This window comes from Choloepus didactylus, chromosome 6 (assembly GCF_015220235.1).
Source record: "Choloepus didactylus isolate mChoDid1 chromosome 6, mChoDid1.pri, whole genome shotgun sequence".
NCBI lineage: Eukaryota > Metazoa > Chordata > Mammalia > Pilosa > Megalonychidae > Choloepus > Choloepus didactylus.
Window position 1 is genome coordinate 83,311,276 of NC_051312.1, and position 19,347 is coordinate 83,330,622.

General features: G+C 37.6%; 1 protein-coding gene and 2 pseudogenes across 1 annotated transcript; 1 reads left to right on the forward strand and 2 right to left on the reverse strand.

Annotated features, from left to right (window-relative positions):
• Positions 1-271: 271 nt before the first annotated feature.
• On the reverse strand, positions 272-1,219 carry LOC119537166 (olfactory receptor 52E2-like). Its single transcript, XM_037839735.1, has one exon. It carries the CDS (start codon positions 1,217-1,219, stop codon positions 272-274), a length of 948 nt encoding a protein of 315 aa, XP_037695663.1.
• Positions 1,220-12,990: 11,771 nt separating this feature from the next.
• Positions 12,991-13,827, reverse strand: LOC119537167 (annotated as a pseudogene).
• Positions 13,828-14,768: 941 nt separating this feature from the next.
• Positions 14,769-15,705, forward strand: LOC119536369 (annotated as a pseudogene).
• Positions 15,706-19,347: the final 3,642 nt, after the last annotated feature.

The following is a 19,347-nucleotide window of genomic DNA, read 5'->3' on the forward strand; positions in this document are numbered from 1 at the left end:
TTTATTTTCAAAAATTTTAATCTAATTTTAAATGCTTAAATGTGCTAGAAATTGTGTTAAACACCTTATAATGACTAATTTATGATGTATGCATTATATATCAATTTTAAAGATATTCACATAGGTTAAATAAATTGTATATAACTTGCATTTACAGTGGTGGTTAAGTGGAAGAATTGAGATACTAATTCCAGGTCTGGCTGATTCCATAATCCAAGAAATTTCTATTGTAGCATCCTCGGAGTGTGGGAATAAGACAGGGCCAAAACTTTCAGCTGATTTTAGTCATGAATAACTGTGCAGCACATTCTCGGATCTGTTTTGTCCTTATTCCATAGATGATAGGGTTCAGCATAGGGGGTACCAGCAAGTACATGTTAGCAAGTAGGATGTGGGTGTGGTGTGGAATATGCCTACTAAAACGGTGAGTGAGGAAAGAGAAAAGAGCAGGGATGTAGAAGGTGAGGATGACACAAACATGGGATCCACAAGTGCTGAGGGTCTTCCACCTGGCATCTTTAGAAGGGAGACTGAACACAGTACGGAGTATCAGTACATAGGACAGAAAGATACATGTCACATCAGTCCTAACAGTCAAGATAATGACTGCCAAACTATAAAGAGTATTAATGGAAATATCAGCACAAGCCAATTTCACCACAGCCATATGCTCACAGTATGTGTGGGGTACAACATTGGTCCGGCAGTATGGCCATTTCCTTACCAGGAAGGGATGTGGTGTCATCAGCACTAACCCCCGAAGAAGTGTCACTATGCCAACTTGGCCCACCACAGCATTTGTAAGAATGGATGAGTGTCGCAAAGGATTGCAGATTGCCACATACCGATCCAGGGCCATGGCCACAAGAAGCCCTGACTCCACCCCAGAGAAAGCATGAATGAAAAACATCTGAGTGAGGCAGGCATGGAAGTTGATCTCATGAAAATTGAACCAGAAGATACCCAATATCTTGGGGAGGGTAGATGTTGACAAGATGAGGTCTGTGATGGCTAACATGGAAAGAAAGTAGAACATGGGTTCATGGAGAACAGTCTCTGTTTTGATGATGAGTAGGATGACTGAGTTAGCAATGAGGGCAACAACATACATTGAGAAGAAAGGGATGGATATCCAAATGTGCATGTCTTCTAGACCAGGAATGCCCATCAGAATGAAGGTGCTGGGATTGGCCGATGCAGTGAAGTTCAAGTCAAGCATGGTGATACTTACTACATGCAGACCACATTGTTCTCTTTCTCTCATTTTCCCTTGGAATATTTCATAATAAAATCAAATGTGCACACACTGTGATAACAATCTGCAATGGAATTACTCAGTGTAAAAACACAACCAGTGTTTACTCATCTTCTAAATTCTCCTTTGTGAGCTTCCTGGAAATTAAAACTATTGCACTCCTTAATCCCAGCTATTTATATAATTATGTACTGATTGAAGAGCAGAATATCTTCTTCTCTGCTAACAATCCTGCCTTAGGCTCATGAACTCTGGAGTATTCTATCTGATACTAGTTTTTCTCATCTTACATTTGATAGCCAGGATAATTAGAATTCCTGATAAGCAAGAAAGTTTAATCACATCCTAACTAAGCAATTGGGGAAAGTCTACATTATTTTCTCTGAAAGTTACCCTTCCAAATCATTTATGATTTTGGAGACTTTTACATGAAGTAAACCCTTAATAGATGTACTTTAAAGCAATACATGAAGGAATAATAATCTTTTCAGATTTCTATGCTCTTTAAATTATAGTACCTTAGAATTTGCTTCCATGATAAACTTCTGGGCATTAAAAAAAATGAAACAAAACAAAAAAAAAACAAACAAAAAAAACAACCAAAGAACAAATACATTACTTAGTCCTTTAATTGTCTAATAGTCTCAGCAAACAAAGCCCTTGACAACTATACCGAAATATATGTAAGTTTCCTGGTTCTTCTGATATTTCTGGAAAAAAAGTGATTTGGAGGAGACTTGGACATACAAACCTATATATATATATATACACACATACACACACACACATATGTATTCATATAGATTATACATATACAAATATATGCCAGTATATATATATATAGATATATGAAAAATGAGTAGCCATTAAATTTTTGTTTTTATCTAATTGAAATTGAGATGCCAGCTAAGGTACATGAACTTCTTGCAGACCTAAGAATATAGACTGCACTTTTGGAAGGAAAGACTGGTGAACTCTAAACCCATCAATCATCAATATTTCAAAATAGTAACATTAGTAACTTTTTATGTAGAATATGTATCAGACAAGATGCTAAAGGTCATCAGCAAGTAACAATTGCTGATTTGTGTAAATTATGAAAAGGTCACAATTATAACTCATAAACTATAAAAGAACTTACACTTTACATAGGCTACATATTATCCAAGCCTACACAACTAGCACATGTCAGAAGGAGAAGACAAACTGTGGTTCACTCTAAATCTCCATTTTTGTTCCACTAAAAGATTCAGTTGGAATAAAGATAAAACTCATGTCAAAAGTTTTACACAGATGTTATCATGACTAATTTTCCCAGGAGCACTCAGAGGCAATAAGGACAAAAGCTGTTACATACTTTTTTGTTTTATAAATGAGGTTTTCTGGATTAACAGGGTTTATAGCAAATCCATAAAAATAACCCTAATCTCTTTCTATTCCAACACCGCAATTGATGCCAAAATGTTCATTGTGAAGCTAGTAGTCAGTAATGTGATGTCTTAATCAATCATTCTTCTAATGAGCCCATACAACAGCACATCCTTTCTTGTCCAAAGGTGGTAACAACTGACTGGCAGACTAAAAGGTTTAAAGAATGGGGAGGAAATCCTCAGGAACTGCCTGAGGTAGCTTCACATGTGGTTTCCTTCATGTGGTGGGAGTACACTGTTTTTACCTTTAACCTTGAGGCTGACCATGGAAGTCCTTGACTTACCTTCAGAACAACCAGATTTTCTGCTTCTGTCACCTGCTCTCAGTCTATTTCTAGAACAGCTGAGTGTCACAAATTCACAATAATTCAGAATATTTATCCATCATTTTCAGGAAACTCCTCCTCACCCCAGAGTGCTGCAGTTCTCTCATCATTGCCTTCCTCACTCTTAGGATTGGGCACATACATATGAACTAACTGTTCTTTCTTCAAGACTAATTACATCGTACTGAATCAAAGCCAGGAAACCCAGATTTGAATCATTCTCAGCATGGCAAGATCATGCAGGTTTTATAGCCCCCTTCAGGCAGTCCCAGAGGCCCAATGTCTACTAGGGTTATTCCTTCACCTTCTGGGAATTGTGGGTGGTCTGAGGGTATAAGAATTTTCTATATGTCATGCTGTCAGGTGGTGATGAAATTTAGCTTGAGAGACACTGAAGGAGCTTTTTAAATAACCAGTTTATTTCTCCAAGCTTCATGACTCTGGTGACCACATTAATTTGGTTAAAATTAAGCATGCTGTGAAATAGGAGACTTGGCTGAGAAAAAAAGAGAGCAATAAAGTAGAAAACTGTACCCTTTCTCTATTGTCAAACTTACCATGCATGGAAAAAAATCACAGTTTCACACATACAAACATGCATGTACATCTTAATGAATCTATATACAATATAGATATATAGATAGATATAGATGTGGAGATAAACATCTTAAAACAACTAAAATAGGTTGGTACTGTCTATGGATATACACACACATATTTATAGGTACATATGTATTTCTATATGTAGGGATATATATATATATACACCACATAGGAGAATACACATGCATTTATACACATATTTGTATATATGCATATGTCCATCTATTTTCTTACATACACACAATCATATATGTGTGTCTATGTGTATCTATATAGACACACATAAAATACACATTCATATATATTCGTACATCCATAGAAAGCATGGTGGTATATATTCTACACACAATACCAATATACACATGCCTATATGAAGGTGAATATAACAATTTTATATTCAATAAATATTTATTAAATTATGTCTCGAGGTCTATTCTAGATGCATTGGAAAAGAGCCATTCAAAAAGACAAACAACATCTCCACCTTCAGGAAGCTTATTCTCTTCTGAGGGGATTCAGAAAATTAATACTTTATATGCCATAGAGAAAATTTAAAAAGGTTAACATTTTAGGGAAGGACCAGAGTAATCACCTTAAATTGGCTGGCAAAAGAAAGCCCTTATGAGGAGGTGATTTTTGATTGAGACCTAAATGATGAGAAAGCTCATCCATGTGGAAATATACAGAAAAAGGCCCAATAGACTAAGGAAGAACAAATAAAAATGATTTGAGACTGGAAAGATTTTAACAGTTCAAGGGACACAAAGAAACACTGTCTAGCTGGTGTCTTTTAAATAATGATAGTGAAATGATTTTAAATCAGATACTTATCCAGGAGTCTTTAAAAATCCGTTTAGGATTTTTATTAATTTTAGATAAATGGGAAACCAAATTTTGATTTTGAGGAGAGAATGGAGGTGATTTGCATGACACTTTAGATATATAATAGGGTGCAGAGAGGTTATTTTACATTGTTACATAATTTTGACTGAAACATCAAAGCTGAGGACAATATTTGATAAATCCACTCATACTCTAAAAAGAACTAATACCTGTAAAATTCCATATGCTTCAAATGGGACATGAAGCTATCAGATTATATTGATGCCTTCATCCCTCTAGATAAATGTGCAGAGCCTGAGGTGCTGAAGCTGGGCCTGTTGCTTTCAGGTCAAAAGGAATTGTATCTAATGGCATGCTTCCACATGATTTATTATTTAGTGAGGACACATCTGAGAGTAGAGTATGTTATTATGCTAGAAAATCACACTCAAGATCCAGCAAGATGAGTTGATCACAGCTAAGAATTTTTCTATCATGTGAGTGTTTATTTCAACTATGATAGGAACTGTTAAAAATCTGAAGCAATTTCTATTTCAGGTGCCCTAAAACCAAAACATGCAGCCTAGATGTAACTGTCCAGAATGGTAAAGGAGCAGGAAGATCAGATGAAGGCTCTGAGTCGGTACAGACCCAGGAAAAAATGTCCTTAATTTTGGCATATTTTTTTCAAAATATATTTTTCATTGAATAGAAAAGAAGAGCTTTTATAATCTTTCATAATCTTCAAATGCAATTATGAATTTATAAATTCTTATAAAATGTGGTTTAAGATGGAGGAATAGAGAGGTGTGGAATTTAGTTAGTCCTCTAGAGCAACTAGTAAATAGCGAGGAACAATTAGTAAATAGTCTTAAACAACTGTTGGGGGATATCCGTGACTGGAAACATATTGTACACCAACCCTGAATGGGTGGAATGGCTGAGATCACAGCATAAGGACTGTAAGCAAACTCCCCAAACTGTGGAACTTGTGTCCCACCCCCACTGGCACTGCAGGCTGTGTTGGAAAACTTTGCTGTTGGAAAAAGAAGCAGTTTCTGCTGGAGCAAGGGAATGTAGCTCAACCAAGCTGCAACTGTGGTTTTAATTAACAAATTTGGACAAATGAATACAAGCTACACACACAGATAAAGCAGGAAAGTACCCTGAGGTCAGTCCCCTCAGAGAGGAGGTGGGGCTGATGGAAAAAAAAAATACATAAATAAATAAAAACAGAGGCTTTTGGACACAATTGGAAATCAGCTGTGTCACAACAAAAGGAACTCAGAAAACTGGTTACCAACTCCAGTTGACCGGCGAAGCTGGGGTGCTGGCAACTGGCTCTGAAAACAGGCTTTCTCCCTTTTTCCTTTTTTTATTCTTACATTCTAGGTAGCTCATTAGGGAAAGCCTCAGGTATTTTCAATTGCCAGCCATGACTTAGGAAAGGGTGGAATTAATGGAGTCAGAGAGACAAAGGAATTCATGTGTAGAAGATAACTCCCTAAAGTGTGACCAGTCATAGAGTGCCTCTACAGTACACGGAGGGGACACTAACAAAATATGGAATAGAGATGCAGGGAGTTTGTTCTGCCTCTGGACCACCTCCCCCAGGCTGGCAGCAGCAAAACTACTGCTGGGCATGGGAGTGAGCATCAGCTCTCCACTCCTGTGCACCTACCTTCACAGTTTGTTGTAGGGTGATCCTTTACAGCCAGAGAGTGGGGAGCTCCTGTGAGGGAACCCAGTGGGCAGGGTTTGCTCTCCCCACCACAGGAGTCCTGGGGGGTCAGGTGCAACAGCAAGAAGTGGGGAAGGGAGAGGCGTCATACCAGTGATGAGGAGCCCCTCCCACACCCCAGAGACTTGCACGAGCAAGGCAGGCAGAGAATTGGCAGGCAGGGCCCACGCTCCATCAGTGGGTGCCCTTGATTGGACTCCCTGCCTACCCACTCAGGGCCTGCATTACAGCACCAGGACAGGCATTCCCCAGTGCAGAGATCTGGTGTACTGATTGGTTCCCCACCCAGTTTGGACTCCACCCTCTGCAGAGGAGAAGTTCAGGGAAGTCCTACTTGAGAGCACCACCTACTCGCAGGTTACAGAATCTGTACTCCAGCAAACTGCACCTCAAGATCACCACCTGCTGGTAGGTTAGGGAAACTGCACTCAAGCAAGCTGTGCCTCAAGATTGCCACCTGCTTATAGGATTGGGAAACTGCACTCCAGCAACCCAAATTATATATAAATGCTCCAATAATTCTGCACTTCCCAAAATAACCCTATCAAGACAAGCAAATGCCCTAAAGCCAACAGAAAATTACAAAGCACTTGAAGGATATAGAAGGTACGGACAAGCCAAATGAGCAAATTAAAAAGTCACAAAGACACATTAATCAAAGAAGTACAAACAAATCTCCAAAACAACTTCAACAAGATGGCTAAAGACATAAAAGAATTCAAGAAGACTCTACAAGAGCATAAAGAAGAATTTCTCAAAGAGTGAATAAAAAATAGCAGACCTTTTGGAAATTAAGGACACTGTGGCTCAAATTAAAAATATACTAGAGACACACAATACCAGATTTGAAGAGTCAGAAGAAAGGAGAAGTGAACTTAAAGACGGTTAATTGAATGTGAGCACACACACACAAAAACAAATGGGGAAAAATTTTAGAAAAATTGAAATGGATCTTAGAGAAATGGTGGACAACATGAAGCAAACAAATATAAGAATCTTTGGTGTCCCAGGAGAAGAGAAGGGTAAAGGACTAGGACGAGTGTTTTAAGACATGATTGAAGAAAACCTCCCAAACCTTCTAAATGGTATAAATATGCAAATCAAAGATGCCCAGTGAACTCTAAATAGAATAAATCCAAATGAACCTACTCTGAGACATATACTGATTAGAATGTCAAAAGCTGAAGAGGAGAAACTTCTGAAAGCAGCAAGAGAAAAATGATATACCACGTTCAGGGTAAACAACATAAGACTAAGTACTGACTGCTCAGCTGGCACCATGGAGGCAAGAAGACAGTAGTGTGACATATTTAAGATTCTGAAAGAGAAAAACTGTCAGTCAAGAATTCTTTATCCAGCAAAGCTCTCCTTCAAAATTGGTGGAGAGTTTGCAATTTTCACAGACAAACAAATGCTGAGAAAATTTGTTAACAAGAGAATGTCTCTGCAAGAAATACTAAAGGGAGCTCTACCAGCCAAGAAAAAAAAAAGGAGAGAGAGGTGTGGAGAAGAGCACAAAATTGAAGTGTTATTAATAAGGGTTACTTAAAGGAAAAAAGAGGTGTGGAAAAAAAATAGATCTAACAACTAAAAAGCAAAGGATAAGATGGCTGGTTCCAGAACTCCCTTCATAGTAATAATTTTGAATGTGAATGGATTAAACTCTCCAATTAAAAGATACAGACTGGTAGAATGGACTAAAAAATATGACCCAGTAATATGCTGTTTACAAGAGACCCATCTTAGACCTTGTGACACAAAGAGACTGAAAGTGAAAGGGTGGAAAAAAATATTCTATGCAACTGCAATCAAAAGAAATCTGGGGTAGCTATACTAATATTGGACAAAATAGACTTTAAATGCAAAGATGCTATAAGAGATAAAGGATACTATATATTAATAAAAGGGATAATTCACAAGAAGAAACAATTATAACTGTACAGCATCCAATCAAGGAGCTCCAAAAGACATGAAATAAACACTGGCTAAACTGAAGGGAGCAGTAGACATGTCTACAATAATTGTGGGAGTCTTTAATACACCACTCTCTTCTATAGACAGAACAACTCAACAGAGGACCAACAAGGAAATTGAGAACCTTAACAGTATTATAAAGGAATTAGACTTCATATATATATATATATAGTTACAATCAAAAGTACCAGGATATAGGTTCTTCTCTAGTGATCATAGAACATTTTCCAGGGTAGATCACATAATGGGGCATAAAACAATTCTTAATAAATTTAAAAGATTGGAATTATTGAAAGCACATTATCTGACTACAATGGAATGCAACTAGAAGTCAACAACTACCAAAGAAGCATATCTTTCACAAATATATGGAGGTTAAAGAACACACTCCTAATCAACCAGTGGCTCAAAGAAGAAATTGCAAGACAAATTGGTAAATACCTTGAAACAAATGAAAATGAGGACACAACAAATCAAAGCCTGTGGGATGCAGCAAAAGCAGTGCTGAGAGGGCAATTCATAGCTCTAAATGCATATATCAAAAAGCAAGAAAGAACTGAAGACCTAACTGAACTACTGAAGAGGCTAGAGAATTATCAGCAAACTAACCCTAAAGCAAGTATACAAAAAGAAATAACAAATATTAAAGCAGAAATAAATGAGCCAGACAACAACAAAAAACAATAGAGAGAATAAATGAAACCAAAAGATGATTCTTTGAGAAGAACAACAAGATTGACAGACACTTAGCTAGACTGACAAGGTCAAAAAGAGAGAAGAACCCAATAAACAGAATCAGAAATGAGAAGGGGTTAATTACTACATATCCTGAAGAAATTAAAAAAAAATCATAAGAGTATACCATGAACAACTGTATGCCAATAAGCTAGACAATTTAGAGGAAATGGATAATTTCTTGGAAACACATGAAGAAACTAGACTGATCTAAATCAATTAATATAATGCAATACATTAACAAATTGCAAGAGAAAAATCAAATGATCATCTTGATAGATGCTGAAAAAGCATTTGACAAAATTCAATCTAGCTTTTTGATAAAAAAAAATTCAAAAGGTAGGAATTGAAGGAACCTTCTTCAATATGATAAAGGGCACATATGAAAACCCCACAACCAGGATAATATTCAATGGTGAGATGCTGAAAGCCTACCCCCTATGATCAGGAATGAGACAAGGATGACCGCTGTCTGGTCTATTATTCAACATTGTGCAAGAAGTTCTAGCAAGAGCAATTCGCCCAGACAAAGACATAAAAGGTATCCAAATTGGAAAGGAAGAAGTAAAACTGTCATTATTTGCTGATGATATGACCTTATATTTGAAAAATCCTCAGATTTCGACCACAAACCTACTTGAGCTAATAAAGTCAGCAGAGTGGCGGGATAGAAGATTAATGCACATAAGTTGGTAATGTTCTTATACACTAGGAATGACCTAAATGAAGAGGCAATCAAAAAAAAAAAAAATTCTATTCACAATAGCAACTAAAAAAAAACCAAGTACTTAGGAATAAACTTAACCAAGGATATCAAAGACCTCTACACAGAAAAATACAAAATTTTATTATCCTAGCTCATATTTGTGCTGCTTATTGAAAATGACTTGGAGTCTTTCATTATTTTTACAAAGTAGCCATTTTTTCTCAAACATATATCCTGCCCGATTCCTTTCCTCCTTCCTTTTTGAAATCTAACTTCATGTGTAGATATTTTTACTGTATACACCACTACTCTAAAAGTCTTTTGCTTAATTTCATTTATCCCCTCTGCTTTTCTAGAGATGTTTTCTGACTCATATTCAATTTTACTACATTTCTCTTGATCTAAATCTAAATGTAAGTCTAATATTTAAATTATTTTTTTAGTGACCAGATTTCTGCCAATGTTTTAATGATTTATTATATGTACCAGATATAATATATAATTGATATATATATCATCTCTTTATGATAGCTGTTTTCTGTATGGCCTGTGGGTCTAATCACATAGCTTGTGGTCTCTCTTGGTTTTTGATCATACTCTTTTGTCTCTTTTTTGAGTGGCTATTTTTGAGGTCATGCCAGCCAGTGTATATTAAATATTTTAGACAAAATATTTGGCTTAGAGTGATGTTACATTCCTTCAGAGATCTCTTATTTTTGCTTGATTGTAGAAGAGTCAGCTCTTAGCCTCATCAGTGTTCTCATACCAGTGAACAAAAAGGAAATAAAAATGATAATCTCAGGTGGTGGTAATTGTACCTGCTTAGCTTGAAGAGCCAGGGTTGTAGCTACATGGGAAGGCCAGAAAGGAAAATGCCTGAAATTCAGGGAAATCAGTGGGGAGACTCTTGATTCTTCCATGATGTGGTAACAGGGAATGGGCAATTGCAGCCACACCCTGAGAGTACCTGCTGGTGCACTTCCTGGCCATAATAAGGGGAATCAGGACTGGGTAGCAGAAGGGAGGAAGACGAATAATAATGATCACTGCCTCAGGATCTATTGTTGGAGTGGGAAATGCACATTAGATGCTCAGAATTACTGATGAGTGTATAGGGGTCTATTATATATTTTTGTTAGTTTTCCATATTAGAAATACCTAGAAATTTAATCATAAAAGTCAATAAACACATTTAAAACAGTCAATGATTTCATTTTGAGACTAATCATGGATGAGCAATAGTTTGGAGCAGATGAACACGAGGGAGTAACAAAAAAATAAATAAAACAAAACAAAGTAGTGAGTTTAAATAACAAACTCAATGTCACCTTAGTTAGTAAATTGATAGAGTCACAAGAAGAGCAAAAATTGCCTGGCTCAAGGGCCCTTATTCTTGAACAAAAAATTTTATTGCCTCCCTAAATGATGGTCTGGGATGGTGAGATAATGAATTACATAAATAAGTGTGTGCTCTAACATAGAGTAAGGTAATAAAATGTTCTTGGAGACTCACAAGTAACTCAAGAAACCTCACTTTTTTCATCTCATTTCCTAAAGAGCCAGGTCTCCCTGTTGGCTTTCTGTCCTTGATTCAGAAACAGATTCAAAACTAGATCCTTAGAGATCTTCTGCACTTTATGAAACTGGCTCTAGGGAATTATCTTTTCAAAGTTCCTCCCAGGCAAAAAGCAGTGTCCTCATAAAGACTGAGGAGATAGGAAAAAATGGACACAGGACTCCATCCTTGTCCTCACTGGTGAGTCTTCCTTGTCTCCCAGCTCACAGGTACATCCCAAGGTCTCAATGATGGACTGAAGGAAAGGAGAAGGTAGACAGGAATGGGAGGAGACAAGGGATAAATATTTGGGAAAGAAGACTGAGATCTGAAACTTAGGGAATGAACAGGATCTCAATCAAGAAGGGGCATCAATATAGTAAAAGAATTTGGATTTCAATCTGAAAACAATGTGTGCATTTTAGAAAAAAATAAGTCTACTAACCAACTAAGAACAGATTTAAGGATTATTTATCTTTATTGTTTCTATTTTATGGATGTCAAAACTGAGGTATAGGGACTGTAAATTACATCTGCAAGATGACACTCAGTATAGGTAATTCTTGTTATTTACTTTCCTTCAGGATAAAACAGAAAAGTAGAAAGCTGGGTTTAAGCACAATTTGACTGCAGGATTCATGCTCTTAAGCACTAGAAATAACCATGCAGTAATCGACATATGACAAAATGATGGCTTGAACTAGTCCCATTGGGATGGAGACAAATGTTCTTATTTTAAACATACTGGAGAATTAGAATTAACAGTATTTTGAGAGGGAAGGGGATTGATGCTGAGATTTCTGATTTAGCCAGTACACTTACTTTATGGTTATGACATAAGGAAGACATCTACAATATTTCCTTGGTCTCTATTTTTCTCCCAAGCTTTTCTACTTGGTTTTTCATAACACTGTCTCTCTACTTACTAAATAATCAGACTCTGACCTGGTGTAGAATACAATTATCTGTGTTGAGAAATACACATTTCCCATTAATTTATATACAAGTAAGAACATAATATCATCTCTCCTCTTACAGAAATCAAGAGAAGTAGCTTATTTTTCTTCCTTAGCAATCAGCTTTGCAATTATGTGAAGTAAATTTCACTTTACTGATTAGGAACTGCATATTTTTTGACAATTTTAATGTTCTTTGTACTTTTTAAAATGTTTTTATACTTCAGTTACACCAGCAAATTCCTTTACACTTGTAAAGAGATGTTGTGGATTGCATGAGAATATGTGTAATGTGCAACACCTAGAGCAGAGCACTGCCAAACATATAATGGTCAGTGTATTTATTTTCTACATAAAATGCATATTTCCTTATTCATCAAGAAAAGCAATCCCCAAAATATCTTACTTGTATGCCAATATTCATTGCATTAATTACAGTGCCCACAAGGTGATATTAACTTAAGTGTCTACCAAGAGATGAATGCATAACCAAAATGTGGTTCATACATACAGGTGAAAAACAAATGAAGTTCTGGTATAAGCTACAACATGCATGGAACCTTGAAGACTTCATGCTGTGCAAAACGAGCCAGACACAATGGACAAGTATCATGATTCCACATATGAGAAATACCTAGAACAGGCAAATTCATAGACAGAAAGTTGATTAGAGGTTACCAGTGACCATGGGTGGGGTGGGAGGAATCAATATATATGACACATTTCTGATCCTATAATGCTGAACCACAGATCAGTTAATGAAGGTGCTGCCCTGCAAGCTATCAGACTATTGTCTCCAGATTTACTGCCCTAGCTATTTCTCTGGTTAGCTCTGCAAATGAAGAGGGCTTGAAAGAAGGTAATGAAACATCTTAGGCCAGGCAACCCTAAGCACCAATTCCACATGGGCTAACATGACCCTCAGTGAGTCTGAACACTAGACATACCATCAAATCAGGACATGTGCCCTTGTGAAAAGTTTTATTGAAGGGCTTCATGAAGCAACTTCCAGGTTCCACATTCAGCTGACAATGCAGTAGGACTGGTTGGGGCATGGCAGATGTCTCTGGCTTACCATCTTTCTGCTCTGAGATGGGAGTGGCAAGCAGGATCTCATCTTTGAGTTCCATGATGCTCACAGGGTCAGCCAGGGGCTTCTTAGAAGCAATCTTCCCACTGGGGTCCCAGGGCAGTGTGATCTTCACTTGATACCCAGCACACCCTGTCTGAGCTGCACATGGCTCAGTGTCCCCCACTGTGGATCATCAGGCCGTCCACAAATTTCATGGATTTAGCCCTCTGTCCTTGTAGTTTCCCAGATACCACAACCTTGCAGCCCTTGGCCCCACTCTCTGTAATGAAATGCAGCACACCATAGCTGATGCTCAGCACAGCAAGCCTTCCTAGGAGTTTGTAAGGCAGAGATTCTGCTAGGGCCCAGGCACAGAGACCTCTTATAGCCACCTTTCCAGCATAAAGCTCTACACTGCCCTTGGGGATGGCAAACCTCTTCTGAACTACAGCTGAATTGGCCAGCTTTCTCACTGAGAACATTGTGCATCCTGCTGGCCAGAATAATGATCCCTGTCCTGGTTGATGTAACTTGAACCTCAACTCCAACAGTACTCATCTTCAGCTAACTCCTGAGTGAGAAACTAATTCAGTTCAGCTTTGAAGATGCCGTCAGGGACTCACTTACTCTTCCTGGAAATGTGCACTGCCATCTTCCTGCTGCACTCCATGGAAAGGAGAGGACTCTCAATTGCATATTAATTTCCCTTTACTGATTATCGATTTCAGTGTATGCTGAAAAAAGAAAAACAGTGTTGCTCTTGGATTTCTGACAATAATGTCTAGATTCCTGATCTTGGATTTTTTTTTTTTTTTTTAAGAATACAAGAAATTGTATTTAGTAAAAGACAGGCTGCTTTTGGCAGAAAATTTTCCGTCCTGAGTAAATCCTAATTCCATTCCTGGTGTTACCACTATCCAAAGTATTCACTATCTTACCACAGGTCTGGAACATTATGGGAAAAAAAGTATCTATTCCTATAGACCTTTCTGAGAATGTCTCCTGCCAACAGCATCTCCTGCCCTTAGTATTGCTTCTTTGCAAATGTTCACCATTTCTTTCCAGAAGCTCCCTGTTTACCTATCCACATGATCTGCTCCTTCTGTGACCTGTTTCATCATAGGCACTCTTCTCCTTGGCTTTGCTTCCCTCATTTCATTGCTCGATAAGGCTCTAAGTGCCTTACTGAAACTGTGGACATAGTAAGATTACGTTTCTGTTAATTACTATGCAGAGGTTGGAATTCTGTATTTAAGGCTTAAGTCATAGTTTATATTTTCCTTCCTATTCAGTTGCTGATCAGGATGGAAGGTAAATAATGAAGTAGGCAAAAGCAAAATCCTAGCATAATTTATGACAATGCCATTGCAAATTAACAGAAAGATATGCTAACAAAGATAAACATTATATAGAACTCTCATTTTAATTCACTTCATACATTCTTACAGAGCTGTTGCACTGAGGACTTTAGAGCGCTCTCTACATGATACAATTTTCTGACATTCTTATTTTTCCTTAGGTCTACAAATCTGCAGATTAGCCAGCACACATATGTAAGGACTGTGGAATTATGCTTATGCCTCACCAAGCAGGATGTTCCTGCCCAATGACACTCAGTTCCATCCCTCATCCCTCCTACTGCTGGGGATTCCAGGACTGGAAACATTCCACATCTGGATTGGCTTTCCCTTTTTTGCTGTGTACGTGATTGCACTCATAGGAAACTTCACTATTCTCTTTGTGATCTGGGCTGAGAGCAGCCTACACCAGCCCATGTTCTACTTCCTGGCCATGTTGGCCACCACTGACTTGGGCATCTCCACAGCTACCATCCTTAAGATGCTCGGCATCTTCTGGTTTAGCCTCAGGGAGATCATCTTTGATGCCTGCCTCACCCAGATGTTTTTCATTCACAACTTCACTGGGATGGAGTCAGCAGTCCTCTTAGCAATGGCTTATGACCGCTATGTGGCCATCTGCAACCCACTGCAATACAGCAGCATCCTCACCAACAAGGTTGTTTCTGTGATTTGTGTAGCTATACTAGCAGGAGTCATTCATTTTAAATCTTCCATTTGTATTTCTCATACTGCGATTGCCCTTCTGTGGGAATCATATCATCCCCCATACCTATTGTGAGCACATGGGACTTGCTCGCCTGTCCTGTGCCAGTGTCAACATCAATATTATTTATGGCTTAGGTGCCATATCTAGCCTATTTTTGGAGATTATAGCCATAGCTCTTTCTTATGTTCAGATACTCTGTGCTGTTTTCCATCTTCCTTCCCATGAAGCCCGACTCAAGTCCCTCAGCACATGTGGGTCACACATTTGTGTAATTCTTGCCTTCTATATACCAGCCCTCTTTTCCTTTATGACACATCGCTTTGGCCATAATGTCCCTCACTATATCCACATTCTTCTGGCCAATCTTTATATCATAGTTCCACCAATGCTCAACCCTATCATATATGGAGTCAGAACCAAGCAGATCTATGACCATGTAAAGAAAATATTATTACTGAAATAAGGAATGATAAAGGTTTAATACCTAATACACATAAAGTGGATGGGCAACAAAGTTTCTTTTTGTATGAAATGGATATAAATGTGCCAGACTGAAATTTATTTATATTCGCTCCTATTTGTAAGTGTTTAAATAAATCCAGAGAGCAAAAATGGAAGCTTTAATATTGAATCCATGTCATCAATGAGACTCAATGGAGACCTTATATGATGTTTGATCACTGAAAATAATAAATTTAAAGTAGGATTTAGAGTGTTTGTCTTACTCTTTTTTAAAAATTTTATTTTATTCATCATTTGGCAGGTGGTGGTTACAGTTCCACAGTTTCAGTTATTTCCTTATTTTGAAATACAACATATATGCAAAAGGTAATAATTTTCAATGAATGATTTAATGAGAAGTTATATAGGAAATTTCCAAAAATGTTATGTTACAGTACCATAGTTGCAGTTATTTCATTATTAGGGAATATAACATATATAAAAATGATGATAACTTTCAAATTACAATTTAACAAGTTGCTACAGAGCCAATTTCAAAGAATGCCATGGGTTACAGTTCCACCATTTCAATTCTTTCCTTCTAGCTATTCTAGTACCATATGAACTAAAAAAAAAAAAGAAAAGTATATACAGATCAGTATTCATATTATTTTGTTAAATTCCATCTTGTCTGTTGCTACGCCTTCTTCTAGTTTAATTACTGTTCTAATATTCAGGGATGTCTAGGCAGTGACAACTCTAACTTGTTCCTGTTGAAAAGGATGTCAATATAATGGGAAAAAGGGACATAACTCGTTGATCTTCTTGAAGAGGCTATTTCCTCTTGGTTTTGGGATTTAGCTCGCATAAGATTTCTCTGGAGCATTTAAGTTTCTGAAGAATAAACTTAGTGAAACTTTTATAGAGTCTGAGATAGGCATCAATGTATTCTTTAGGGTTTTGGGGACCACTATGGACTTGGGCTTATCATACTAGGCCATCTGGCATATATAGCTGAAGTTGTCATAGGAGTAACTTCCAGGACAACCTATAGACTCTATTTGAAATTTCTTAGCCACTGGAACCTTATTTTGTTGACTCTCCTTTCCCCCTTTTGGTCAAAAAGGCATTCTCAACCCCTTGATGCCAGGGTCAGGCTCATTCCCGGTATCTGTAAATTTAAAGTAGGATTTAGAGTGTTTGTCATACTCTTTTGTGCATTCACCAAACTATCTCATTTAAGTGGTTATTTCTCAGTTTCTTCTCTCCTTCTTTTTCACCAAGCCTCTCTCTGTTTCTCTCTTTCTTACCTTGCACCACTTTTGTCTCTCTCCTTCCTCTTATTCCTCTCTCTCCAGAAATATTTACGTTACCGAAGTTTACTAACTGCTAAAAGTTACACAGCCAGAAATGGTGGAACTGTGAATTTACGTTCAAGTTAATTATCTACAAAGCCTGTATATTAATAATCTACTATATTTCCTAGTTTAAGACTGAGACATAAAGGATTAACTGACTCATTTACTTAACTTCCAGTGCCAAATTTAGATGCAAACAACTGTGGATAAGTAATGAGAATTTCATTTTGGAAGTTTTCCTTCATACTTTTTTCTGAACTCATTTACAGATAAGACCTTTCCTTCCTTCCTCCCTCCCTCCCTTCCTTCCTTCCTTCCTTCCTTCATTTCTTCTATTAGTCCTTCTTCCCATTACCCTCTGCTTCTTCCTTCTTTAATCCCATCTTGGCTTTTCTTGTTCTTTCTGTTTAAAAAAAGAAAAACGGAAAGAAAGAAGTATCACAGATGCAACACAGCAAGTCTCTACCATGAATTTCTTCAGGCTAATTGTGAATACTAAAATTGTCTTTGGAAACAGTTTTTACTTCTCTCAAATATCTTCCCTCCAACAAAGCTTCTCACTGCCCTCCCTCCATCCACATATGCAGCAGGAAGGATACAATTGTTTGATAACTTGGAATATTCCTGGGAATCAAGCAATTAGGAGATACTTTGAGATTCTTTAACTTCTATCATAATACCACTAGCCAAGAAATAGATATTTCCCTCTTGGAGATGACTTCCAGTTTCATTGTTTTCACATGCTTTTGCAATTATTTTAATGTGTAAGTTTCAGTGCAATGGATCTTTTTGGGTTTATAACTAAATGAATTAATGAACGTTAACTCTTCATTTTGATTGTGATATTCTACATATCAGCTTAAGAAATTTTTCTGGATTTTCCAACATTTTTCAGCCTATGTACACCTGTGTTTTTGTATGTATTGTTAATGATCTGTGGCCAAGTGTATCTGTATTTGTCTGATTTTCTGTGTTGGTCTGTTTAAATAAGGTGTATTTTGTATTCGAAGACTATTTCAATAAAAACATAAATCTGCTTCATGGTTTTAAAATTTATTCCAGGTTTTGGATGGAGTGACAGCAAATGAGTATAAGATATTGTTTCCCACATCTTCAGGGGGAAGATTCATCATAAATTTTATGTCTCTTCCACCTAATGTGTATGCCTATATCTGGCTGGCTTTGAACTCAAGCCATTCTAACAAGAAAATACAGATAGAAATCTAGATTACTAGAGAAGGTTTGAGGTAAGCATTGATTAACTCTTCCCATTTTTTTTTCTATTCCTTCTAGACATGGTCAACTATTTCACTTCACACCAATGGCAAGATATTCAATACCAACATTACCACTTTCCACCCAGACACCTTTTTCCTTGTTACAGGGACACTGGAACTTGGGTCATCTCAGGGCTGGAGCTCTCTCCTTTGTTGCTTTGTTTATTCAATGGCTCTACCAGGTAATACTGTAATTCTACTGATCATCTGGTGTGACTAAACTCTGCATGATCCCATTTTCTACTTCCGACCACCTTATTAGACATAGATCTGGCCCTCTCCACATTCACAGTACAAAGGATGTTGGGGATCTTCTTGTTTGATGCCTATGAAAATAGTTTTGGAGACTCTGGCCCAAAAGTTTCTGACACACATCATCACAGGAATGGACTCTGCTGTCGTGCTAGCCAATGGCTTTTGACCACCATGTAGGCATCTGTGAACCACTCCTCTATACAACCATTCTGAAACCCCAAGGGCCAGCACATATTGGGTATTACAGTGTTCCCAGTCCTGCTCATGTTGCCCATTCTCTACCTAATCCATCATGGTCCCTTCTATGAGGCTCAAATGATTGTCTACTCCTACCATGAGCACATGGGGATTGCCAAGTTGGCCTGTGCCAGCATTCCCATCACTGCCATCAGTGTGATTTTTGTGGGTCCCTTTCTTATTTTGGATGTGGCACTGGTGAAGTCTCCTATGCCTGCAACCTCTGTGCTGTTTTCTGCCTCCCATCTTGAGATGGCATCACAAAACACTGAGCACATGCAACTCACATGTTGGAGTTATGTGCGTTTTCTGTACACCCTCCCTCTTCTCCTTCTTCAGCTATTTGAACCTACATTCTTAAATTGGCAAATTATGTCCACATTCTTGTTGCCAAACTCTATGTGGTCATGCCTACTGACCCAACTCCTGTTTTCTATGGTGTGAGAACTAAGCAGATTTGTGAACATGTGATCCATGCATTCACTTCAAAGAAGGGCCCTTGTCTTCTTTAATTCTTGAAGATGTGAATGTAACTTA

Coding starts and splice junctions, on each gene's coding strand:
- LOC119537166 (XM_037839735.1), bottom strand. CDS start 1,219: ATGCTTGACTTGAACTTCACTGCATCGGCCAATCCCAGCACCTTCATT.